This window comes from Streptopelia decaocto (assembly GCF_964273445.1).
Source record: "Streptopelia decaocto genome assembly, chromosome: 2".
NCBI classification, from domain to species: domain Eukaryota; kingdom Metazoa; phylum Chordata; class Aves; order Columbiformes; family Columbidae; genus Streptopelia; species Streptopelia decaocto.
In genome coordinates this window covers 56,306,256-56,332,989 of record NC_138655.1, presented here as the reverse complement: position 1 = coordinate 56,332,989, position 26,734 = coordinate 56,306,256, and the positions used below count along the sequence as shown (strand labels likewise).

Here is a 26,734-nt window from a genome sequence, read left to right as displayed (position 1 = left end):
CTGCGCTACTGAAGTGCTGGGGAATGAGGCAACCTCCCCTTGAGGAGACAGCTCCTTTCCTCCCCACGTAGCCTCCAAGGCAAGACCTGTTCACCCCAGCAAAAGGGTGTGGGCGATGTGCCAAGCGAGAGCTTGGGGAACCCTGCATTCGTCACGTTTTACGGGTGGCTTTTGGGAGGGAGCCACTGACTGCCAGGGGTGCAGCTCCACAGCAGCTGCTCAGGTCCAGCCCTGGCTGCAGCATCCCTGCCTCCTCCCCTGCCCAGGCACTGCATTCCCTGGTCTGGCTGAAATCTGTGAGAGAAAAACAAACAAACACAAAAACACACGCACCCAAACCCCTAACGATTAATGTTCAGCCAGATCAGCCCCTGAGGCCTCTCACCATGACCTTGGCAGCTCTCTAACGAGCACAAAGAAAGAGGAAACACAGGACCAGGATGGAAACATGAGACCATGGACTTACAACCAGTGAAAACCACTATGGGTTTGCCCCTTCCAGTGATACCTTCCAGTTACAATCAGGCAAAATGAAACAAAGCTGTGAACCCAGTGTTGTTGCCAGGAATTGAATGCATCAAAAGGCTCCCCTCACAAATAGCTCCTTAGCCAGCACAGTGAGCAAAGAGGCCAAGGGCACCACTCCGAGAACATCAAAAAGCACATCAGAAAAAGGACCTCCCTGCAACATCACAATATACTGTGTGGCTTTTGGGAGATGTCTCAAGGTCAGGGACACCCTATGGTTAACCCTCACAAGGGAGCAGTTGGATTGACTAAAGGCAGCCTTAATAAATCTCGACTGAGATTCTGTCTTAAGCCTTTGGCTCTGTAACAACACATCTTAACAACTCCAAGTCCTTGGACAGATTAGGAGGCACCCCGCTGGACCTGTTGCTTGTGAACAGAGAAGAACTTGTGAACAATGTGATGGCTGGAAGCCATCTTGGGCATAGCGATCATGAAACGATCAAGTTTGATTCTTGGAGAAGGAAGGGGGTCAGCAGAACTGCCACCTTGGACTTCCAAAGGGCAGACTTTGGCCTGTTTAGAAGGCTGGTTGGCAGAGTCCCTTGGGAGGCAGTCCTGAAAGGCAAAGGAGTCCAGGAAGACTGGACACTCTTCAAGAAGAAAATCTTAAAGGCTCAGGAGAGCAGGCCATCCTCACATGCTGAAAGACAAGCCAGCAGGGAAGAAGACTGGCTCGGCTGAAGAGAGAATTTTGGCTGGAACTCAGAATAAAAAGTGTTTACAACCTTTGCAAGAAGGGCAGGCAACTCAGGAGGACTACAAGGATGTTGTAAGGTTATGTAGGGAGAAAATTAGAAGGGCCAAAGCCTAACTAGAACTTCATCTGGCTACTGCCATGAAAGACAGTTAAAAATATTTCTATAAATACAGCAGCAACAAAAGGAGGACTAAGGAGAATCTCCATCCTTTACTGGATGTGGGGGGAAACCAAGTGGCAAAGAATGAGGAAAAGGCTGAGGTACTTAATTCCTTCTTTGCCTCAGTCTTTAATAGAAACACTAGTCGTTCTCCACATACTCAGCCCTCCAAGCTGGAAACACAGACAGGGAGCAGAATGAAGCTCCTGTAATCCAAGGGGAAATGGTTAGTAACCTGCTACATCACTTCATGATGTCTGTGGGGCCAGATGGGATCCACCCAAAGGTTCTGAGGGAGCCGGCGGATGTGCTCACCAAGCCACTTTCTGTCATTTATCAGCAGCCCTGGCTAACTGGGAAGGTCCCAGTTGACTGGAAGTTGGCAAACGTGACACCCATCAACAAAAAGGGCCCGAAGAAGGACCCAGGGAACTACAGGCCTGTCAGTCTGACCTTGGTGCCGGGGAAGGTTAGGGAGCAGATCATCTTGAGTGCCATCATGCAGGACATGCAGAACAACCAAGCAAACAGGCTGAGTCAGCATGGGTTTATGAAAGGCAGGTCCTGCTTGACCAACCTGATCTCCTTCTGTGGCAAGGTGACCTGCTTAGTGGATGAGGGAAAGCTTGTGAATGTTGTCTACTAGACTTCAATAAGCATTTGACACCAAATGCCACAGCATTCTCCTGGAGAAGCTGGCAGCTCATGGCCTGGATGGGTGTATTCGGCAATCGATGAAGAACTGGCTGGGTGGCCGGGCCCAAAGAGTTGTGGTGAATGGAGCCAAATCCAGTTGGCGGCCAGTCACAAGTGGTGTTCCCCAGGCCAGTTCTGTTTAATCTCTTTATCAGTGATCTGAACAAGGGGATTGAGTGCACCCTCAGTAAGTTTGCAGACACCAGTTTGGGTGGGAGTGTTGACCTGCTGGACAGTAGGAAGGCCATACTGAGGGATCTGGACTGGCTGGATCATTGGGTTGAGGCCAACTGTATGAGGTTCAACAAGGCCAAGTGCCAGGTCCTGCACTTGGGTCACAACAACCCCAAGCAGTGCTACAGGCTCGGGGAAGAGTGGCTGGAAAGCTGCCTGGTGGAAAGGGATCTGGGGGTGTTGACTGACAGCCAGCTGAATATGAGCCAGCAGTGTGCCCAGGTGACCAAAAAGGCCAACAGCATCCTGGCTTGTATCAGGAATGATGTGGCCAGCAGGTCTAGCAAAGTAATCATTCCCATGTACTTGGTGCTGGTGAGGCCACACCTCAAATACTGTGTTCAGTTTTGGGCCCCTCACTACAAGAAAGACATTAAGGTGCTGGAGTGATTTCAGAGAAGGGCAACAAAGCTGGTGAGGGGTCTGGAGCACAAGTCTGATGAGGAGCAGCTGAGGGAGCTGAGGCTGTTTAGCCTGGAGAAAAGGAAGCTGAGGGGAGACCTTATCGCTGTCTACAACTACCTGAAAGGAGGCTGTAGCATGGAGGGGGTTGGTCTGCTCTCCCAAGTTACAAGCGATGGGACACGAGGAAATGACCTCAAGTTGCACTAGGGCAGGTTGATTGGATATTAGGAAAAATTGCTTCATGGAAAGGGTTGTCAGGCACTGGAACAGGCTGCCCAGGGAAGTGGTTGAGTCACCATCGCTGGAGGTGTTTAAAAGACATGGTGCTTAGAGACATGGTTTAATGGTAGACATGACAGTGCTAGGATAACAGTTGGACTCTATGATATCAAAGGTCTTTTCTGACCAAAACAACTCTATGATTTTCATAATATTTGCTTGCTGTTTGAGTGGAACAAACATTACATTTTCCTGGGCCATTGCCTTGGATCCAGAAAACAGTTACTGCTGCTTCACAAAACAGTCACAGCTCTAAAACTATAGGATATTAGTAAATATATGGAAAGTCACAACAACATGTATTTCAAACCTTTGTGCCCCAGGTGCTCTCCATTCACCCCTCTCCACTCCCTTCAAATTTCAGCAGCAGCAAACAGAATGTTGCATCTGAACCTCCAAACACAAAATGAAAATAGGCTACCTAAAACATAGCAGGGTCTAAAAATACTCAAAGACAGTATATCTTATATTTATGATCTGACTTTTTTTTTTAACTGACAAATATAACCTCAGCAAAAGACCTAACTACAAGCAGTATTAAAAGTGACATCAGAAGTTTTTCCAAGAGTTGCGTGTAGCGGGGCTCCTCAGGAGGCTTTGCTGCAGACCCATGCAGCACAAGGAGAAGGAATTTGGTGGTGCATACTCACCGTCTGCAAAGTTTCTTCCTGTCTTCTGCTTTGGCTCTGCCGGTTGATAAAGGAGCGTGTTGAGAGTTTGTAATGGTTCAACAAGCAGATGATCACTACCACCATAACAGTTATAACCACAATTATAATGATGATTTGAACGAACTCCAGTTCAGCTAAAACAAAGAAAAGAGAGAACAATATGTCAATCACACACACAACGTTATCCATGAAAGCAATAACCTGAAAAACCCTCAGTATTTCATCAAGATTGATCTGGAGTGAGACGTTAACTGCTGTCCATTTTGCAAAGTTTTGTGAAGAAAACTGTCCTAAAAGGTATGAAAGTTATTTCTTTTTTGGCACTGCCCATAAATCAATAAGTGTGACCGCAGTCAAAGCTGAGTAACTTCTTAACTTCTTGGTGATTCTTCTCTGCAGCCTTCACAAGTAAAATTCTTCAGCGTAAATACCGCAGACAAACCTTTTGGATAATACAATTTCACTCAGGGCAGGGGGGTGTGCAGAAAACCACCACGCAAAACACACTATTTTAATAGCCATCTGCAGTGCTAATAGAGTCCAGAAGGCTCCATAAGCTTCAAAGCAGAGGCCATGGAGAGAGGAATCAGGACAGTGTATCTAGTAAATTACCCTTATTTTTTTTTAATCAGCTATATATAGCATGAAAGCTACCTAAATCAAGTGGAAAACAACTTTTTCCTATCAATTCTACAGGCAATGTCTTTCTCAGTTACTTACTTCTCTCCAACGAGAGTTAAATTAACTTTTCTAGGACATTTCCATTCAGGTAAAAATCTAAAAAGAGAGCTGGTACTCTAAACCAAGACATGTTCCACTATGGTTAAAAATGAAACTGGGGCCTTGGCTGTTGCAAGAGATACAATTACAATGAACTCCATCAGAGCCCATCATCTTATCTGAAGTCCTGCCTATACCACAAATATTAGGTATATTTAGGAATGAGTCACTCTTGTACCCTTTGGGCTATACTGGAGCAGCAAGGATGAGCAACATAAGGGGACAAATTGCCCTTTGGAGTTACACAGTTGCTGATATTTCTATGGAAACTGCATTGCTCACAGGGGATGCTCTCATTTTGAAAGACATCTCCAGTTAATGGGAGGAGGTCTTTGGTTGCTAGGCTGATAGAAAAGCAAAGAAGCAGCGCAAGTTGCTCAATTTCAGCATTTTCCAAATATGGCACTACTTTTGGGTGCCAAAATGCAAACTTTGAGGAACAGATATTAAACTTCTGTTTTAAAGAGCCAATGAGAAAAGAAAGAGGACATAAAAATAAAAGCAAACAGAGAAAACAAGCTTCCCCCCCCCCCCCCCATGTCTTTCATTTGTTGCCATCCTCGGCCTTCTGTGTAACAGCAACACACTTATACAAACACAACACAACTATAAAGCTGAGCTGGAAAAACAGTTTGTACATAAAAATCCAAAATGACCTGCATCAGAACCAAAGGAAACACAAGGCTGTTTCATTATTCTAAGATCCCTTGCAAACAAAACCTAAGACTATGGGAGCTGCAAGTGCACTGGTGCCCAGTGGAGGCTGGTACCGAGGTCCAGTGTTTTCTCACAAGTGACCAGTGGCCATGAACACACCAGCATCTGAGTGCTGAGGTTCTGCGATCCTCTCGGTAGGAGTAACCAAACTTATTTACAGCAAGGAACGAGTAAAGGGTAACAATACATCTATCATATAATTTTTCTCTGCTGTTTAGTACCCTCCATTCATTATTAAGACCACCAACATTTTCAGAAAACTTGATTAGTGAGTACTTTGCTCTGGTTTTGCTACCAATCCCATATGCAGCACTTTTTTTTTTTTTTAACTCTTTTGAGTCATTGAAGCTAACAATGTTGGCACCAAAAGATCAAAAAGCAGGAAGCATAGAAGTAATTAAAAAACAAACCCACCAAGACCATGCTTAAGTAAAAAGTCCATTTTTCTTGGCTCAGAATTGAAGAATACAGACTTGACAACTGCTGCAATTCACATTCTGCAGCTATTAAATATTGAAAGGTTTGTTACCCTTTTTTTTTTTCTCTTGGTTCATGTAATACTTTAAACTGGAAATTGAGAGACTGTTGCTAAAGGGCAACATGCAAAACAAGCAATGTTGATTTAAGCTTTCCTAGAATGCAAAGATCACTGGAATGACATGTTACTTCTCTATCTGCCAAGGGCAGAGTCTTCTAAATTTATCAAGGTCCCAGCATTTCAGTGGCAGGGGATGGTACCTCTTCTTTAGAAATAAAGGATTGGGACTGCAAGCATTTCCCTTAGGGAGAATCATTTGGACTAAAACATGGCCACATAATAAAGACAAAAATTTTTTGAAAATATAAATAAATAACAAAGAAAAAAGAAAACCACAGCACACCAGTGTGAGCACACAGAATCTTCTAAGTCCAGCTTTACATCGCAAACACTAAAACAAAACACCCTGCTGATGCTCAAGAGGATTTCCTCGTGCAAAGTGGAGAGAAGGGAAAAAGGAAGGGGATTTTTAATACCTTTTTCCTCCTGACTGTCTCTCCTGCTACTTGCGAGGTTATTAACACGAAAAAGAAAGGAGCCAAGAGCGGCGGCAGCAGTCTCTATTTACCGGCACCGCTCAAGGGAGTTTGAGCAGATTTTGGCAGCCGCTGACAGGACGGGGTGACCCCGGCCCCCACCTCCTGCCCCGCTGCAGCGCCGCCCTCCAGCCGGGCATCTCCTCCTGCCCACTCTTCCTATCGATTAGCTGGGAAAGAGACGGGGGATGAAAAGTGACACGGTTTTACCTCCCCAAGTCTTTCCATCACACTCAAGTACACTTTATGTGCAGAAAGTAATATTTATAATACATTTTTTCCCCAGGAGAGTATTTTTCACGGTAAACGCACAACACAGTAACTATATATTGAATGAAAAAGTCTTCACGTAAGAGTATGGAAAAAAAGAGGAAATTATTTATAACCCTATCAACGACCGCGCAAGCAAAAGCGTCTGTGCCATCACCCTAGATCCTCCTCCGCAGACAGGCTCTCCCTGCGCCACACGGCTCCGCAGCGATCGCTCCCCGAGCCGGCTGGGCTGTAACGCGGGGTTCGCTCCGGTCCCCGAGCCGGCAGCGGCCCTACCCGTGCAGACACACCGGACGGACGGACAAACGGGTACCTCTTTCCAACAACAGGTCTTTTAACCGCGCATCCTTCACCGCTGTCCTGTTAAGCTGCTCACTGGACATGCTCGCCTCCGGCGGGCGGGGGGCTCAAGCCGCTCCGCCAGCACCCCCAGCGGCCACCGCATCACCGGCGGCCCCGGGATCCATCCAGCGAGGGGACACCGTCCTGGGGCTGCCCGCTCAGCCCTAAGCGGGGACTAACACACAAGCCTCCCGCTTGCCTGTCTGTCCCTGTCCCCAGCGCACCGGCGGGGCCCGGCCCCGGCGCTCACACCGCGGCTACCGCCCCCCGCGCCGCGGGAGCGGGCAGGGCAGGGCCGGCACCGGCCGCTCTCACCGCCCCCGCTCCGTGCCCCCCGCCGCGCGTGTGCGCGCACGCACTGACACGAGAGACGCCTCCGGGCTCCTCACGGCGGGGCTTTGTCTGGAGCAAAATTAATTTAAAAAAATAAATAATAATAATAACAGGCGAGAGAAAAAAAAAAAAAAGACAAACAAAAAAAAACCTCAGGGCGCCCCGCTCCTCCCCGCGCCCCGCCGCGGGGCCTGGGCGGGCCGGAGGGAGGAAGGTGCGTAGCTTACCCGCGCCGCCGCCCCGCCGCTCTTTAAGCCCGGCCCGGCCCGGCGGGCGCTCGGGGCGCCCCGGCTCTTCCGCCTGCCCCGGCCCCGCCGCGCCTGCGCCGCCGCCGGCCCCGCCCCGCCCCCTTCGCACGTGCCCGCGCCCCGCCCCGCCGTCACGCGCCCGCCCCAGCCGGAGCCCCCGCGGGAACCCGGAGGGGAAGCGAAACGCTTTCCCCGGGGAGCTGAACCGGGCAGGCGCCGTGTCCGCCCGCGTCCGCTCGCTTGAAACGGCACCGGCAGCGAAATCTCATCCCCAGGTCCCCGTCCCGCGCCGCAGGGACACAACCGGCAAAAGTGACCAGAGAAACCTTCACAGCTGCGATTTTATCACGCAGTGGTTATAGGGAGACGCATTCTGCTGTTATACTGCAAAGCAATAACCACCAGAAGAAATAACGCCTATAACCCCAAGCAATCCACACGCCCAAATTCGAAAGGAACATCTAGAGGGGGACGGGAAAGGAAAACATGGGAGATTTTGAGACTTGGGCTCCACTCACGTGTTTCTTTGGCAGAACTCCCAGCTACGGCAGCATCTGCCTTCCCCGTAACCCCTCTGCCCGCCCCAGCCCTGCCACAGTGCCAGCCTTTCTGGCTTGGCTGTTCTTGAGGCAGATGGGTTTCCATCCCAAACCCAACCCGCACCCACAGGCGGAGCACCGCAATGGAGGCCAGCAGTGGGGACATGAAGGCTGCCCCCACCGCTGCTCCTCACAGGAGCAGCACAGCCCCACGGGAGTCCATGCCATGCTACGAAGCCTCGTTAGCACCACATCCCTCAGCATTACGTCCCTCAACTCCCAGGATGTTCCTCCTATAGCTGCTTTACCAGCATGGCCAAACCCTCCTCCTGTTCCTAGTTACTTCTCTGGATTATGGTAGCATCCCCAAAGCACCGGCTAAGACAGCTGTGTGTCTACGTGAGCAAGAAATCAGTGTTTGTCACCCTCAGGTCTTGAGAGCAGCCGAAGGCTGAGCTGGGCCGCAGTGCTGGCCAGGCTCCATGTCCCGTTTCCAGCAGGCTGGCTGGCTCTGCACAACTCCACACCAGCACTGCTTCCCCTGTCACAGCAGGGCCACAATGGTCCAAGCCCTCAGGACACACTCTGGGGCTGATGATGGAGACAGACCTGCTGCTCCCCATGCCTTGCAGGTCTGAAAACCCCATGGACCTGTCTCAAAAAAAACCCAAAAACCAGCAAACAACAGATCCCTTGACTCAAAGTCAAGAAGCAAAAGCCAAGAGGGGAGGGAAGCTAAGAGGAGTGGGCCTTCTTGCGGTCACCCATTAAGCTAGCACCAAGAAGGGTCAAGGGGTTTAAAATATTAGGGAAACACATCCTGACATAAATATCCATGGGACACAGCAGGGCCTTCTTGTTTGGTTACAGGCTATCCCCACTGTCTGGATTTATTAAACCATTGTTGATGTTGAGCTCAATACTGCAAGGTCTAAGGCCCCAATCCAAACTACAGTCAAGCCAGGAGACAGTGACTGTGGACTGTAAATAGAATCATAGAATAATTTTGGTTGGAAGGGACCTTCGAAGGTCATCTAGTCCAACCCCCTGCCATGAGCAGGGACATCTTCAACTAGATCAGGTTGCTCAGAGCCCCATCCAGCCTGGCCTTGAATGTCTCCAGGGCTGGGGCATCTACCACCTCTCTGGGCAACCTGGGCCAGTGTTTCACCACCCTCACTGTAAAAAATTTCTTCCTCATGTGTAGCCTGAATCTCCCCTCCTTTAGTTTAAAACCATTACCCCCTGTCCTGTCGTAACGGGCCCTGCTAAAAAGTCTGTCCCTATCTTTCTTAAAGGTCGCTTTTAAGGGGGAATATTTTAAATAAATATCCTTTGAGAGTTCCTAGAAGAGTAGAAAGACTTTAAATCACATGTCAATGGAATGCTTTTGTGCAAGCAGAGTATTAACTGACTACAGCACCATTACCACCAGAGGGAAATAAATCAGTACAGACAGCATATGTGGAACACATTGAAAACTATAATCTTATCACCCCTAGACTACTTCGAAAACAATTAATTCAACAGACCAGCTTTTTAAACATGGCTGTTGTATGGGCATGACCTGCTTTGTATGTACAGTTGCTGCTGAGGCTTCCTGTTGCACATTCTCCATTGTCAAGGACTGAAGTATATAACAAAGTTTCTGAGCCGAAGATTGACCCACATACATCATTAACAAACCTCATGTTTGAAATGAGAAGTTGGTTTCAGATAAGTGTAAAGACTGTAAGAAGAAAACAAAATAAAATTAATATATATTAGTATTAATGCTGCTCCCTTACTTTGGTGTCCTACAATTGAAGCCTGGATGTTTAGAGTCTTTTCGGTTCCCGAAGGGCATTAACCTACAGCATAAACCAGTTGCTTTTCCACAACTGAGGATTGGTGCATAGAGAGATTGATACATTACGCACTTTACTCTCTCTTTAGCCCACTAATTCTCTACCCATCAAAACTTGTTTAATATGATTGTACCAAGTCCAAGCACAATGACTGCAAAATGGTTATAGACTGCTGTATCCACAAGCAATACACCTGATAAGCATCCTCAAGAACAATATTTGGCTCATTACCTATTTATTAAGAATTTATCATCATGTTTTTAATGTGAATCAAGCTCTTTGGGGGCTGAACAATTGCACATCACGTGCCAGATAGCCCATAAAAAGCTGCTCTGTCAACAAGGATGGAGGATTGGCTTCCTTTTAAAATTCCTCTCCCAGTAGCAGGTTCCACCACAACCTCTAAGCAGGATGGCTGCTCTGGTGACATGGCTGAAGCTCCCTGAGCAGGCTTTGGCACACCGAGTCATAATACTGGTCCACAAGCCATTACAAGTCTAGCAGATTAATGACAGAGCCAAGGGCTAGCTACACTTGGTAACATTTAGGTGAATTTTTATGAAGGACGTGGTTACTGATCTGTCTCTTCAGTCCTGACTGGGAAAACAAAAAACTCATTCTGGAACCCACAAGAACAAAACCTCATTTTTTGTTTTACTCATAGTAAAGATATTAATCTCTTAAGTGTAAGAAAACACAGTCATGCTCTGGTGACCAAAACTGGACAGATGCTGCTTTCTCAATATGACACTTACATTTCCACGACTTATCTCGCGCTTTTTTTTGTCTCTGCTTCTCTAAAGTCGTTACTGACTGTGGGCAGCCTCTTGGCCAGCCTGTACTATGAAGAGTAAGAAGAATCAGTCTTGAAACTGGAAAATGAGGGGGTGTTTCCTCCTGCCTGCTCTGAGCCCCTTGGGGACACTCATCTGGGGAACCTGGACTGCAGGGGGGTGGTGCGTGGAGGTGCTTCCCCCTCACTGTGCTGTGACTTCAGCCCACAAAACCATCTGAGACGGACACAAATCTACAACCATTAACGCTTCACGCAGGGCCACGCATCCTTACGTGCCTCTTCAGGCAGTACCAGGTCGATGCTTCATGGTCAAAGCCATGTTGGGGCAATACAAGCCCATCGTGCAGGAGCCATGCTTTTGGCACGGCAGCCCCCTAGGTCTGTGGAACCATCCAGATAACCACCGCAGATGCACCCACCGAATGCCCCACGCCCCCTCCTCTCAAACTGCCACCTCCTGGGGTAAATTTTCACCTTTTTGGTTAAATCTGAGTTAGCAGGTTTTGTCAGAAAAAGATAGTGAGGAATGGCACCACCCCGGGGAAAAGAAAAGTGCTTTTCTCATTGGCAGTGAATTCAGGTAACTTATTTGCCAGCAGGTGCATATGTTGTCGTGTCCAATGCGATTAGGTGCAAAGAACAAGCAGACGGAGCAGTGTGGAGAGGTTAGCAACACAACCGAAAAGAAGCAAGTTTGGTGGAGGAATTCAGTGCAGAAGAGGACAGTGTTTAAGGCCTCCAAATTAACTCCCTGTTAAAGCTATTACTTACTCTGCATTAATAGGAAGGATTATGCAACTATTTATTTGTTTGTTTGTTTATTTTAAAATAAAACCATCTTTTGCAATCCTCAGTTAAAGAGCTCCTTCCAACTCTCATTTCCTAGAAAAATAAATCCGTCCTTCATATGCATAGTTAGTTGCACAGCCTGCGTGGTCCGTGTGCTGGCCACACGTGCGCTGGTTTGTTTTCCTGTGCTGGAAGAAGGGTTCAATCTGGGACATTGAATTATAACGTGCTGGTTTAAAAGTAATCACCATTTCAGACATGACTAGCCCTAGCTCTGTTTACACTGACGAGTAAGAAAATCTACTCACGAATTATCCCAATTGCAGTTCTATTAGTCCTCACACGCCGGCTCGACGCTGGCAATTTACAGTCGTCTCCTCCAGCAGGGTTAAATGGTACAGTGAGAAAAATGTGCTGGCCCTGTTCACCTGGGAGATTGTGCTGCTGGTAACTTCAATGCTCCCCTGCCACTGCTGAAAAACAGGTACAGAATTTCCTACTGCTGATGCATAAGGAATAAGAAACTCTGGGCACAGAAAGGCGGCTGTAAATCTAAGGGTGATAATCAGCTTTAGGCTATGCGGACCATGAAAATATCCCTAAAGGGACGAAGCAGCCAGGTGGCTGAGGACCAAAATTTCACATGGGTACCCATTATGCTGAACACTGTTAGACAGTGGCTTCCACTTATTTTTAATCATTGATCCTCCATTTAGTTCTTTTAAAAAATCAGCTGCACTGAAAATACTGCAATCTCTTCCATCCTTCATTGTGATCATATTCCATAGCTTTTGGCTTATTTTGAGCACAAATCTAGTCAGCCACTTAAGTAAGAGAAAAGGCAAGAAAGGATCAGAATGTAATTTTTGTTTCATTCTGGTGTTATTCAGAGTTCTCCCAGCAGTAATTGCAATTATCACCTGGTACTAGACTCCATGGAGTCTCAGTGGTTGCAGCATGACTACCCTGCCTAAACTCCCCGCGGTTTCCAGGCGATTCCCAGCAAGTACAGGGAAGAATCATCCCTCATTATTAATATTTTTTTGTTAGCCCATTCAAACAGGAGCCAGAAGACATGCACTAAGGACCACATTAAAAAGCTGAGAGATCACATCATGCATTATCCTACCATAGAAACAGATGAAAGTCAAATGAGAGACAGAATTAGCATGGGTGCTAGAATATATGCATATGCAAGAATCTACCTCCAACACAAAACCGAAAGCCCTGTTGTAGAAATATAGGTTGCTAAACAAGCTATTAAGCAGTATTTTACGCACAAAAAGGAATGTTCATTCTTCCACTAAAAAACACTCTTCGGAGTTAGAGTCTCCTGCCAGGTGGATTATTCACTCCATAAATCTCAATCGCCAAGAAACTCCTTGGCAGCCAGGAAAAGAAAACAATGGGCACCTGACTGCAGATCAACAGACTATCAATGTATTTTAGTCCCTTCTAACTAGGTTGTGTAGAAAGACTTCAAAAAGCTGCACGGTGCAGAAACCTCTCAAGATCACAAGAAAACCCAGCAACCCTGATCTAAAAAAGAAACCTAAGGGCAAGACATAGAATGGAGATAAGAAGGGAAAGCAGAAAAAGCATTACAATAAGGTACTAAAAATACAAGTAGAATGTGAAGACTGTATTTTATTTCTGACATTAATATAATCAGCTGGTTTAGAGACATGAAGCTCTGCCTCACTGATGGTGCTGTCTAGTACCTGGAAGTAAAGGATGAAGAAAGGAATCTAGAAAAAGGATCCAATGAGATATGAGTGAGAAAAGGAATAAATGTAACGCAAAATTTGAGCTCAGTGATGACTGAAAAATAATGCGTTTAAAGAACTACAATGCCAATGTAAGCTAGTATTAACATTTAAAAATGAGCAAGAGAAATACATGGATACTGAAAAATGGGATCTACAAGCAAAACAAAGAAATTTTCTTTGTTTTCTTTTATCCTACAGTTTTGTTATTATTTGTCTTGCAGCATTTACGTACACTCTGTCTGGATGTGTAATCATAAGGGAAATTAACCCCAGATAACCCCATGCTGCAGCACGTTTACAGAAATTGCTCTAGAGAAAACAACTCTAGGAATAAAATAGGGGATGTTCAAACCATCGGAAATCAAGTGAGTCACAGACATGATGGGTCTGAAGGATGGGAAAATCTCTTTTATGAGAACATGCCATTAAACATTACAATCAAGTATAAAATTGCTCTGCCACAGTATTTTGTTTTATTTGCATTGTTAAATTTCTTCTCCTAACAATAATGGATAGTTTATAGCACTAATGATTTATACAAAGGAGCTGCGTAAATGCATCCCAAATGGGCGGCTTCTTTCTTAAGAATTGTAGACTCAGTTTCCTTCAGCTTGATCGCAAATCAGTGACTCACACAAATTTCATATGTGCCTCAGGATACAATGGTGCAGCTTCTAACGAGGTTTCATGATGGATTAAGTTCCTATGGTGCAAGAGACGTGTAAAAAATTATGCTATTTAAAAAAGCACACTGCATTTCCACAAATTGCCATGGTGCAAAAACTATAGATGCTTTGCCATTAACAACTGCTATCACTGAATCCTTCTGCATGGCTCTTTTACTGAGCTCATTACTTCTGACTTCTGCAGTCCCACTTAAAACACATTGTCTGTATACAATTTGTGTATGCACAGGTATAGAAGCACAAACTGTACCCAGTAAATCAATGTAATTGATCAGGAGAAGGGGGGCACAGCTTAAGAGCATTTAAATTGGCCTGCAAAACACATTCACCTCACTTGTAGTACAGCCCCAAAAGTGATGGGGACTGACATTTCTGACATGCAAGAAGATTTGGATTTTTTTACAGTTTATAACCTACTTTATGATATAACAGAGTATTTTATTCCAAATCCCCAGCATTCCAAAACTGTTAAATCAGGCTCCCTCAAATCAGAAATCAGAAGAATGGCATAAAACATTTTGAGATACAATTTGATCACATCTTTCCAGTGTTTCTTTGACCTTTACATCAAAATGAAGGTATTTGTCAACTCCCTTGATTCCAGCAGTTGACAAGACTGGGAATAAGAATCAGAATCTAGTCAAGACTTCTTAGGCCAGCAAGAAAAACTGCAGACATAATGTACTCAGCTCACGGGGAAGAATCAGGAAGTTTCTAATGCACTTCATTTCTGACTAATGCCCTAAGTCACCGTGTAAACAAAAATCCTGATGTAGGAAGATGTCACGAGGAGATGGGAGAGAAAGTCCACAGAGAACGGTCGTTGGATGCTTCCTGCAGTTTTTCCATAACCACTTACCGGGAGCCAGTTTTAATGCATCATCACAGGCATTCCTCGGCAAGCAGCGGCATTTCTGCCGCTTCCTTCAGACTGGCAAAGGAGTAAGACTTCCCAAAAATACATTCTCCAGCGAAGAGGGAATGAGGCAAGCGAGCTCAGCGCTCAATGGGAATCGGATATCTCACTGCTGCTTGTGAAAAGCGGACGTCTGAGTAAACCACCAGCAAAATGACAACCACGTTGCAGAAGCCACGAGGCTATTTTTACCGAAGCAGAACATGTTATATTTTCATTTTGTATAAAGGCAATAAAAATTCATAAGATTCATGCTCTGCATTTAAAGAGAAAAGCTTGGTAATACAGCACTCAGACCACATGGTTTTTAACATTACCATGACCGGTCTACGTTCTTCAGTCTCTTGATTTGTTCACAGGGATGGTGTTTACGCTGACTCGTTCATAGTACATCATATCACATTTTAATGATTCAGTTCGGCTCTGACAAAAGGAAACATCTGCCATAATTTCTTCTTTCGTGAACTTTGTCACAATTAAAAATCTGACGTTTCACCAGCCTGCGTGCCAACCGAGAAGCACGCCAAGTTCGGCACTTCCCGATACATACAAACGCGTGCGGCGTGAACAGCTAGTACCAACAGCACCGAGCCATCACTGACTTGTCAGTTCCCACCGCAAAAGAAAAAAAAAGATCACAGTTTGTGGGCACTAATTTCATAATCTTGATCTGGTTTCCATATGACAGTGCAAGAGAGAGAAAGCAAAAAAAAAAAAAAAAGCATGCTTCACAGTTCTGTGTGATGACAACATAAAATTTCTCTCTTGCCCTATTGCAGCCAGAAAAGCATTAAAGCAGCATGTCAAAACTGGCATAGGTTCTAAAACAATGTTTTCCAAATACCACTTGATGGACAGCGCCCTAGCAACTCGATACAAAGCTTAAATCCGCATCTACTTTACATTAAATGAGGCCAGTCCCACCCAATGCAATGACAGTATTCTTGTTTTCAGCAGAACTGATGGTATCTACAGATTCAAACCGCTTCTGAGACACTGCACATGTGATAGGAAGGCAGCTTGACTGTTAACCAGGAAGACCACCAACTTCTTGTACCTGACCTAAGGCCATGGTAACTCTTGTACCTCTAGGTAGTTCCAATGGCACCATCAATTCAGGGTGGAAGCCAAGAGGCAAAAACAAAACCAGAAGCCTAAGGGTACAAGCAACGTGGTGCTGCTTCATACATGGCGTAGCAGGGTCGCACTGCTCACTGGGCTGTGATGTTACTGAGCCCAGGCACTGGGGGAGAATGGGTGTTTCTGAACAGACTCCAGGACAGAGCTGGGGTCTCAGTGAGGGTTGAGGGGTGCTTGCGAGCATGGCTGCTCCACTTTTTCTGTACTACCAGCATGATACTGGATCGGGTAGGATACATTTAAACTTAAGTGTCTCATAGGACAACTTCAGGGACTGAGAAAGAAAAGGAAAAATGACCCCGCATACGGAGCATACAAGACTGCGTCAAATGTATGGGACAGGAGATGTTTAAGGAGATGCATGGTCTACTAGCTATGAGATCAGACTGAGCTTCAGCTTCTCTCCCCAGCTCTACCACAGACCTGCCAGTGACCTAAGGGAAGTCCCATCAGCTCTCTCTGCCTGCTCGTGCTCTTCCCTCCCTTGGTTCCACAGCAGCACCCATGCAGCGCTTCCACAGAGCATGGCCTCCCTCCCCGCACGCCTCACACACAGCCTGGTACCAGCACCATATGGAATTTGGGCTGCTAAGCCACTTCTGAAGATGATATGTGAGCACTTAAATCACAAAGGTGCATTTTCAAAATCTGCCCAGTGGTCAGTGGAGGGGTACCCTGTCCCAATGAGCAAAAGGTCAACCCCAAGCAGCTGCAATAGCATTTTTCTGTGTGTGTGACAGCAAAAATAAACAAAATTTGCTTGAAATCTCACCAGACACACTGGCAACTGATAGCTAATGTATCTTACAGTTGGTTGGCTGGTATTTTTGGATGGGAGGCTGCATTTCAAACTACTTCATCCTGTGTTCCCACTCTGTGCAACTGCACTTCTGACACTGCACTGACTCACCCCTTAGCATCTTGGTGTAGCCCACTGAAGAGATACTGTTACACCCCATTTGGGTGGGGTGGGACTTTCTGGGTGAATCTCCCTGTTGGAGAGGAAGTTTTGAGAGCAAGATACTCATTTTCAGGGTTACAGGTGCAGGGGTTTTTACAGTTTGTTGTGGGTTTTTTTTTTCTTTTTTGCTTTTTTAATGAGTAATAGCAAAGAACATTAATAACATCTGATTTCTAGAAGAGTATTCAAGATTATAATACACAAGAAGCGATTGGACAACGCCCTCAGACACACGGTGTGAACTGTGGGGTTGTCATATGCAGGGACAGGAGCTGGACTCGATGATCCTTGTGGGTTCCTTCCAACTCAGGACATTCTATGGTTCTACAGAGAAACCGTGCTCTCCCATGTGTGTGCATGAACACACAGAGCAGGAAAAGCACGTTCGCTCCCTCTCATTTCTCCATGTTACCCCATTGGGGTACCAAAACCCCAAATTTGGCGTGGTTCTAATTTTTAATAAAAAAAAACAGTTTGCATTACAATTGAGGCAAAGGGTTAAAACCAAATTGTTCTTCAGCTTCCAGAATGAGAGGACTGTGTTTCCCATCCAGCCTAGGAGGGGACACTGCCCGCACAGCACAAGTTCCAGACTGTCTCCAGGCAAGCAGTCTTCTGGAAAAGCAAAGGGCAGAGAGATCTCTCCATCATCCCTTTCGGCCTGAGGTCAGGGGTCTCTGCCCTGCTTCTGATCCTCTGAGTTTTAAGCCAAAGCTGCAGAGAACCAGCCTGAGCCAGGCAAGCGCTTTGCAATGCAGCTTTGTGATCCCCTCTAACCGGGACTGCTTCATGCATTTGTGCCGCGATTCAAGAAACAGCCTTGACTGCTCACCCATTAACTGTGGGACGTGAGTCAGGTCTGCAATGCTGGGAGACGGGCTATTTTTACCACGCTTAGGATGTGCTGTCACAACAGTAAATCCCAGTTGCAGATTTACCAAAAGCGCTAAGGGGATTTGTCTGGGATTTCAGGACGCCCGGCATCCTGATCTGCATAGCAGCTCAGACCGGGCTTTTTGCCATTCAGAAGTCCCCGAAAAACGGCTCATGAGAGTGTGTGGTTTGCCAGTGCAGTGCGTATTTGGCAAGCGTGCGGGGTCTGGGATGTGTCTGACATCAGAGGCACATGCTGGCCACCTGCACATGGTATCCAGCCTCCCCCACACACCGTGCACCGGACTTCATCAAACACCTACGTGCACACGTGTACCCTCTCTCCTGTCTGCAATGCCTGGGCACACCAGACCATGAGGACCATGGAGACTAACTCCCTGTTGCATGTGGCAAAGGCCTGGCCGCGCAGCCCCTGCCATCAGGCACGGCAGTGTATACTCCGTGTACATCCCGTGCCGCTCCTATTTCTGTAGTCCCAGCCAAGTGCAGTGCAAACTTAGAATCATAGAATGGTTTGGGTTGGAAGGGACCTTAAAGATCATCTAGTTCCAGCCCCCTGCCATGGGCAGGGACACCTTCCACTAGACCAGGTTGCTCAAAGCCCCATCCAGCCTGGCCTTGAACACTCCCAGGGATGGGGCATCCACAGCTTCTCTCGGCAGCCTGTTCCAGTGCCTCACCACCCTCACGGAGAAGAATTTCTTCCTTATATCTAATCTAAATCTATCCTCTTTCAGTTTAAAGACATTACCCCTTGTCCTGTCACTACATGCCCTTGTAAAAAGTCCCTCTCTTTCTTGTAGATCACCTTTGGGTACTGGAAGGCTGCTGTAAGGTCTCCCTGGAGCCTCCTCTTCTCCAGGCTGAACAGCCCCAACTCTCTCAGCCTGTTTTCATAGGAGAGGTGCTCCAGCCCTCTGATCATCCTCATGGCCCTCCTCTGGACTAGCTCTAATAGGTCCATGTCCTTCTTATGTTAGGACCCGCACAGCTGGACACAGGACTCCAGATGGGGTCTCTCCAGAGCAGAGGGGGAGAATCACCTCCCTCGACCTGCTGGCCATGCTGCTTTTGGTGCAGGCCAGGATACAGCTGGCTTTCCGGGCTGCAAGCTCACACTGCCAGCTCATGTTGAGCTTTCATCAACAAACAACCCCAAATCCTTCTCTTCAGGGCTGCTCTCAATCCATTCTCCACCCAGCCTGTATTTATGTTTGGCATTTCCCTGACCCATGTGCAGGACCTTGCACTTGATCTTCTTGATCTTCATGAGGTTCACATGCATTCACCTCTCAAGCCTGTCAAGGTCCCTCTGGATGGCATCCCGTCCCTCCAGCATGTTGACCACACCACACAGCTTGGTGTTCTCTGCAAACTTGCCGAGGGTGCACTCAATCCCACTATCCATGTTGCCAGAACTTGCAATTACTTCCCTAAAAAGTTTACAGCCTGCAACAAGAGCCCACCTCTGTTCTCAAGGATCTGATCCCCTGGCTGCAGTAGCTACCCAAAAGTGTCAGTGCACCCATCACTGATGGCTTGTGGATGAAGTCTGAGAAATGCTGCTGTATGACATTAAGGATGGTGAGGCTGAGTTGCTGCTTATACCTCACCTGCCATGTTTCCTGCCTTGGAAGCTGTGTGTCACCGTATTAGCACAGCTTTGCTAAATTCATTAGAAAAGGCACACCCATTCCACTGCTCATCCTGGTTTTTTAGACATGTTGAATAATTTTACCTGGCTGTCAATGTATCTGATTTCTGTTTTACACACAAAAGATGGGAAGAAGGGAATTGCTCAAGCCAAGGTTGTATACATATAGAGAACACGAATCTGCCATACAACCCAGACTGGCTCACAGCTTGAATCTATCCCGTTTTTGGGCAGACAGCTTGGACATTTTGATTTTAAAAGGACTCTGGCATTTTTCCTTCATGTCCTCGCATTTTTCTTGCTCCGAAAGCTCAGGCTACGACTTTTGTTCCTTACAGTTGTCTTCCTCAAAGCCAGCTTAAACCTGAATACCTCCAAAAATTTTCAGGAAGGTGTCTTTTTTGTTGTTTTTTACTTTGAGAGGTAAGAACTGTGGTTCCCAGTATCAAATCACAAAAATTTGATGGTCTGTTTTTTCTGCTAAAAAAAAAAAGTTTCTTTCTTTTTTTTTTTAGCACAGTGTGAACTTCTGTCACATAAAGAACTGTCAGAGCCCCAGTTTCCAAAATGTTTGTATTTCATCTTTTCTGCTGTATTTCTGCAGTTAATACTTTACAATTCTGCCTGAAACTGAGGCAGTTTTAGTTTCTCTATTGCCTACACATTTTGTCATTTTTAACACGACAGTACTGTAACCCGCTTGTTTTCTCAGTGCATCTTTCAGCATCACTTGTACTTCACAGTGCAGATGTCTAATGTAGATCAAGGCAGGCGCTGCAGTATATTCTGTTCCAAAAGATATCCCCACCTCCTCATTTGTTTTGCAACATGGCTATCAAAGCATTACATAAATAACATAATAGTTAGCATATATCCATTGTTTTACATATTTTGAACGGTTTATAGATCTTACTGAATTTCTTCACATGCTGCTCCTGTGCAGTAGATGCAGAGGTGGTCATTTTTATATGAACTGCAGCTACAAAGCAAGTCAATAAATAATCAGATCGACAGCCCTTTCTCAGCTTCCGAGGCCAGAATAAATTCCATTTATAAGGAAGAAACAGCAAAAAAAAATTGCAGACCACTTCCTGCAAACGAATGAAATGTAGGCTAACTTAGATCACAGCTTTTTCTCCCTGAGCCTCTAGCCCAAATCTAAAGCCCAAGTTCTCTCCTTTAAAGCTCAGACCCAGAAGCACAGCTCACTGGTCACTGCAATCTTCAACATTTCCCATCTTGAACAATTTACTTTCAGGAACAAAGCCTGGAAAAGGTCCAAAAGCCCCGTGTGGGCTGGCAGCAACTCAGGATGCCATCTAGGTGTGTCTGGCTTGCCCAACTAACAACTCTTCCCATTTCCCCCGTTCAGAGCACGCTTGTGTTTCTCCATACTGCATACAGCCACCCTGTCAACTTCCATTCCTTCACTTCTAAAAAGGCTACGCCGGTATCTCCCACTAGATCCCCAGCTTTATGCGCTCTCAGACACGTTGGGTTTTAGCTGGTGGCTGAGAATTCCTCAGCACGTGTACAGTTTAGGATTTACGGCTGGGAAAACAATTTCCCAAAATATCTATACAAACGCAACGCAGAAGTATGCTGCACTATAGCAGCGAGTATTCTTTCTCAAAATGGAAGCGTTAAACTTCAAGCATAGCTCTGTGCCTGAGATGAGCCAAGAAACTTCTGAAATGAGAACCAGGTCTTGCTCAGCATCATGTGGGCAAAGGAGCCCCCTCCTTCCCGCTCCTCTTCCCCCTCCAGGTAGCCCCGGTAGGGTCAAGATTTGTTTCTCAGCTATGCTTTTAAGCAAAACTCCCCTCAATACTGATACCAGGACAGTGTTTCCTATCTGCTAAACTCAAATTGTTAAATCCTGAAATGGGTCCTTCTGAAGGTTATTAGAATCATAGAATCATTTACGTTGGAAAAGACCATGAAGATCATCGAGTCCAAACTTAAACTATTTTTTCTTGGACTGAAACACAGAGGGAAATAAACACTAATATTAACCTGTTTAAACAGCAAGAAGCGTGCCCCCTCCCCCTCCACCAGCCCCACCTTAAAGCTACAAAAATTAAATCCATAAAGGCATTTATAGAGAACGTCTTATTTCAGGGGAAAAAAAAAAAAAAAAAAAAAAACAACAACAAAAGTGACTGACACAGTTATTTGTCACTGCTGGTAAATATATTTGTGCGGCTCACAATGTTTACCCTGGAGTACGGCTGAAAGATCCATTCGTGCTGCATTAGAAACCCGCCTCAATGACAAACTTCAGCTCCCTGCTCCAGCAAAGCTGATGTATTGACTAGACAGGTAGATATTAGGTGCTCCGACTGTCTGGATGCTATGGAAATCACGCCGCACGCATCTGACCGCTGTCAGCGGCAGAAGACAAGCGCCGTCCTCATTCTTATTCTAGCCAGGAAAAAGGCCTCGTCTGCATTAGCCTTTTTACTGAAAGGCTGCCATATTTGTCAGTTCAGACGCATGTAAGATAAGCTCTTTCCCCGTTATCTAATATTTCACCAGGCAGTGGAAAGGAAGGATAAGCAGAACCTAATAGTCTATGTGGGCAGGAGATCTTGAATGCTGTCAAGCTCAGCGCAAGGCCTGGATGCCCTAGACAAGGGGGAGTTTGCAGCAGAAGTTAATCACTTCATTTTGAAGAAAAACTCACAGGGATTTGGAGAAACGGTTATGACTTATCCTGGCTATGCAGAAAGCAAGGAGACGTGTAAAACCCTTAGTGCAGCATTATAGTCGGTGCCTGTCCCTCCCTGTAATGTAGGTATCGCTCAGCTAAAACTGCAGTCCAGTCAAAGGGGATTAAAGAAGGCAGCTGTAAAACCGCTGCTTTCCCTAAGCAGCTGGAGGAAACAGAAGGACAGGCAGGGAGAAGCAAAATGAAAACCCACATTCTGCATTCTTGAAATGTCCTGGGTGATTGGTCCCTTGCACGGCTGCAGCCTGGTTTACCTGTACTCCTCCCCTCTAAAACTGCCCAGTTCTCACACAGAGTTGGTAGCAACCTGGCAAACAGATCAGAAAGATTCTTGCTCAGTCGCAGAGATCCCAGGCAGGCACATATCTAACAGGCTTTTATGCTGCATGATGTGCATATAACAGTGCTAAGCGAATTCTGCATAAAATTAAGATAGCCTGTCTCAGAGCTCACAGAGTAAGTCTGATTTAACAGCATGTCTGCTTAACAAATACACCATCTTAAACAGTAGTGACTATATGGTCACACTACTGCATTTTAATTTGCTGACATGAGAATCGAACTGTATTTGCACAGCAGTGCAGCCCCAAGTATAAGCTTTCAACCTTGTTTTGGCCCACCTAGAATGGCCAAGCTACACCCAAACATAGAATCATAGAACCATTTTGGTTGGAAGAGACCCTCAGGATCACCGAATCCAACCATGTTGTGATTTGTTGTGTTGTTTGGTTTCTTTTTCATCTGGCAAAAGTGGATTTTTTGGGCATAACTGTTAATAGGTGCCCTGCCAAAATGTAAGTGACAGCCTCTGAGAGAAGGGTTACAACACATGCATGGGATGTGGTGCATCCAGCATCCCTCTGCTACCCATTCCTGATCCACAGCCCACATTTGAAACCCCCGCATAAGTGACACAGTCAATTGTGTCATGTGCATGGACTTCTAACGTCAGCTCTGCACTTAATACCTCATCTGGTCGCCAACAGTAATTTTAATCCTCCCTGCAGTCAACAACACCTTGGCCGTCCGTAGCAACAGTCCCAGGACAGCTGCTGTCAGCAGCACCGCATCGCCCGTGCCCGCACGTGACGGCAGCTCTGCCACGTCCCCGTCATTCCCCGTGCAGAAAGTCACAAGAAACCTATTCCCAGGGAGTCAAGTGCTCCTCAGCGTCAGCACTCACCATCCTTGTGGAATAGGCCAGCTGGGAGAAGATAGTGTGCAGCATGTGAGCCTGCAAGGAAAACAAAGCCTAGCCTGCATCTAATTTTAGGCTTGGCAGCCTTAAGGATGTTCTTTATCTTTGGCTGGCTCTTCCAACTCTTCCTCCTTTAAGGTCATACCCTTAAAAGCAGTTGTACTGCCTCTTGCCTCAGTTGTCTTCCCTTCCCCACATAAGTCCGGTCAGAGGGTGCGGCAGTGGGGAAGCCCTGACCTCCCCAAAAGCCTTCCTTTCTGGGAACCAGCAAACCCCTCCCCAACCTGCCGGGACAGGTGAGACAGAGAAAAGATGATCCCTCACACTTTATCTCATCACCAGCCAGCTGCACGGCCTTCTAAATCACCCTTGAACTCAGGTTGGTCAAAAGCTTCTCTGCCTTTTCTCACACCAACTTGCGGTGTATTTTTTTTTTTATTGTGTACATTAACCACTTCACTTAAGACTATCAATTTGACATGTTTAAGGAGTGTAGAAATGCAAAACAGAGAGAAAGGCGACAGTGGCTTTCAAAAACGTTTTAGTTTTGCTGTTAATTTCCTAAAACGCAGCAGGGTTTTACTTAAAAACTGAAAGAAAAATGTAATAACCCAGTGGTGCTCCTTCCCCCTTCACAGTATTCCACCTCTGTCCGTGTTTCCCACACCTGCACCACGCAGCAGATTCCCCATCACGAGAGCACAGCTTGGTCCCATCCCCAGGTACCGTAGAGCCTCCTGCCCACCCGTGTGGGGCTGAGCAAAAATCCCAGCTCCTGGAGGAAGGTGTCCTTCATGCAGCCTTACAACACGACCTCTTCCTTCTACTTTGCATTCCAGCTGCCACGCTGAAGCTTGCATAGAAATGAAAAATCTAATTTTCTCTGCTTTTTAATATTCTGGGAGTTGTTTTGGTTTGTTTTGTTTTTCGGGGAGAAGGAGGGAAACCTTGATTAGACAGACGTGGCTACTTAAAAGAAGTCTCTACCAAGTCTATTCTCCAATGAAACAATTGGGGCAGAATGGCTCTCTGTTAATGTTACATTTAGTCATTAAAAACGTGCATTTGCGATTCTAAAAGCTGCTAGAGGCAAAACACGACAGAGAGATACATACTCAGATTTCCATCCAGTTTCCAGCCTGGTAGACTCAGTGAAACTAAAATTAACATCTCTACCTTTCATATGCATTTATGGACAAACATACACTGAGTAATAACCACCACTGCTGTACACATTTGAATTCTCTTTCAGCAGAAGACTAAATGCCTTTTGAAAAACCTAAATAATTTAGCATCATAATAGTGTGAAGTGTGTAAAGACACTCATATATATACAGTGCAGGGGGTGTTGTCATCTTAAAGCAACAACACAATGGCTTTGGGCAGGAAATACACACGGCTAATAGATAGAAGCAACAAAAATACTTGAACTGGACTGGAAAGCATAATTCAATAGTAATAATAGATAATCCAAATAAAAACAATAAAAATACAAAAATATACAGTGGGATCTTTAACTATAAGCATCTACAAAGACCTTAGTTTCACATTTCATCCATGCTTGTTAAACAACTTCTTGGTAAAATTAGTTCATTCTCACCATTTATTTGTATTACAGGAACATAAAGATCCTTCAGTCAAGAATCACAACTGCAGTGGCCTGAGCACAGCATAATTAAAAAGACAGCCCTTACATCTATGAACTTGAGGTCTGGAACTATGACAAAAAAGATGAAATGCTTATGAAACAGGAGGTGAAATTAAGGTGTAAAATGCTCCTGTCTACTGTACAAAATTCTGGGTATTCTCCGCTCAACAGTTGCCCAGCCAAAAAAAAAAGAAAACACACCAAAGAAAGCCTGTTTACGATTTTGATCGCAAATAGTATTTCCCTTCTATCAGAGACCATCTACTGAACCACCAAGACAGTTTACTGCTGCACTAGGACAATCTCCCATCAAGCCACACGCAGTAAACGCACAGCCAGACTAAGGGGACTAGCAGGAGAAATTAGCACCCATTGTATTCATTGTATTTTATGTATTCCAAATGCTTTCTGCTCCTTTTTTCTTTTTTTTTTTTTCCTGAACAGCAAAAGAAACTGTGAAAACAAGGTCCAGATACTAAGTGAAATAAAGCTATTTCCTATCTTCCTGTTACCTATCTTTTAGTATTTGTGGCATCTCAGAAAACAACACTCACTGGGAAATAATTACAGGCTAAAAAGAACAAAACGAAACAAATCCCCAAAAGCAAAAAGGCAATCTGAAAGGTTCCATTTAAGTAAAAAAAAAAAGAACTAGACAGACACACAGTTCAAATGCTGTGGCCATACTACCCAAGACTCTATCACCACCAGCAGCTGGAAGAAAAACAAAGTTATTTAATTTTTGTTCTATCTCTTTAACTTTGCTTCCAGACTGTGGAGACCAGGAACAGAAAGTTATACCTGGTTTGTGACAGTTTGCAAATTTCAAAGCCCCCTTCCAGTAACTTCTGGCAGGCTTTTCCTTGTTGCTGTTTGGTTTTGGTTTGGTTTTCTTTTCTTCTCAGAGTTCCTTGGAGCAGACAACCTTTAGAAATTTGCTCCTGCAGTGCCAAGCAGAATGCCCAAATGAAAAAAAGAAAAAAGGAAATGCCACAGAGGTATGCAGAAAAGAATCAGTGACAAACTAAGCTTCAATGCAAAAAGTGTGGGGTTGGAACACAGCAAAACCAAATTAAGGTAAGGGATGTAAGAAATGAAGCAGGCGAGATGCGATGGGCACCCACGCAGGTGCTGAGAAGCGATGATCTAATGGCCTCCTGTGATTTCACAGCTGAGGAGCTCCTGGCACAGCACAACCCGTCTGCAGCATCCGCGCTGGGAAGAAAAGTCTCCAACTACAACTTGTGTGTTAAAAAAGTGCCTCTTTAGGCTATCGTAAGACAATAATTTACAATGCCTAGATTCACTCTGTGCTTTGTTGCTGAGGAGGGCAGAAAAAAACCCCAACACAAACGTACTGTTCCTCTTGTACAGTGGTTTAAAAGCACAGCGCAATTTCAAGGGCAGATCAAAGTTAGACTAATTATTTCCTTTCTGCATATCCTATAACTGAATGTAACAGGTCACTAGGGAAGCGTGAAACAAAAGATGAATGTATTTGCACACACTAACAGCAAATACTAAGAAACAAGGACATTATTTATATAATAAAAAGATGCATAAGGGAAAACATCAAAGCTTGTATTAAATATACAAACCCACAAATATATCACCAATGGTGCCTAAATAACTAGGGAAATAAACTGGCTGCTTTCTCCACAGTTCAAATTAAAAACAACTGCTGAGGCAGTTAAATCCTTCAAAAGCCTCCAGCATTACTGATCAT

General features: G+C 45.5%; 1 protein-coding gene across 3 annotated transcripts in view; it reads right to left on the bottom strand.

Moving 5' to 3' along the window:
• The window catches only part of LDLRAD4 (low density lipoprotein receptor class A domain containing 4), a 294,067-nt gene that overhangs the window by 15,067 nt on the left and 252,266 nt on the right, over positions 1–26,734 (bottom strand). The window contains exons 1-2 of one of the 3 annotated variants that reach the window (XM_082044434.1): positions 7,420–7,518; positions 3,653–3,807 (exon numbers count right to left, since the gene is read on the bottom strand). In XM_082044434.1, coding sequence (XP_081900560.1) covers positions 3,653–3,757 — 105 coding nt within the window. In that variant the 5' untranslated portion in view covers positions 3,758–3,807; positions 7,420–7,518. The other 2 variants (XM_082044433.1, XM_082044432.1) reach the window with 2 other exon arrangements.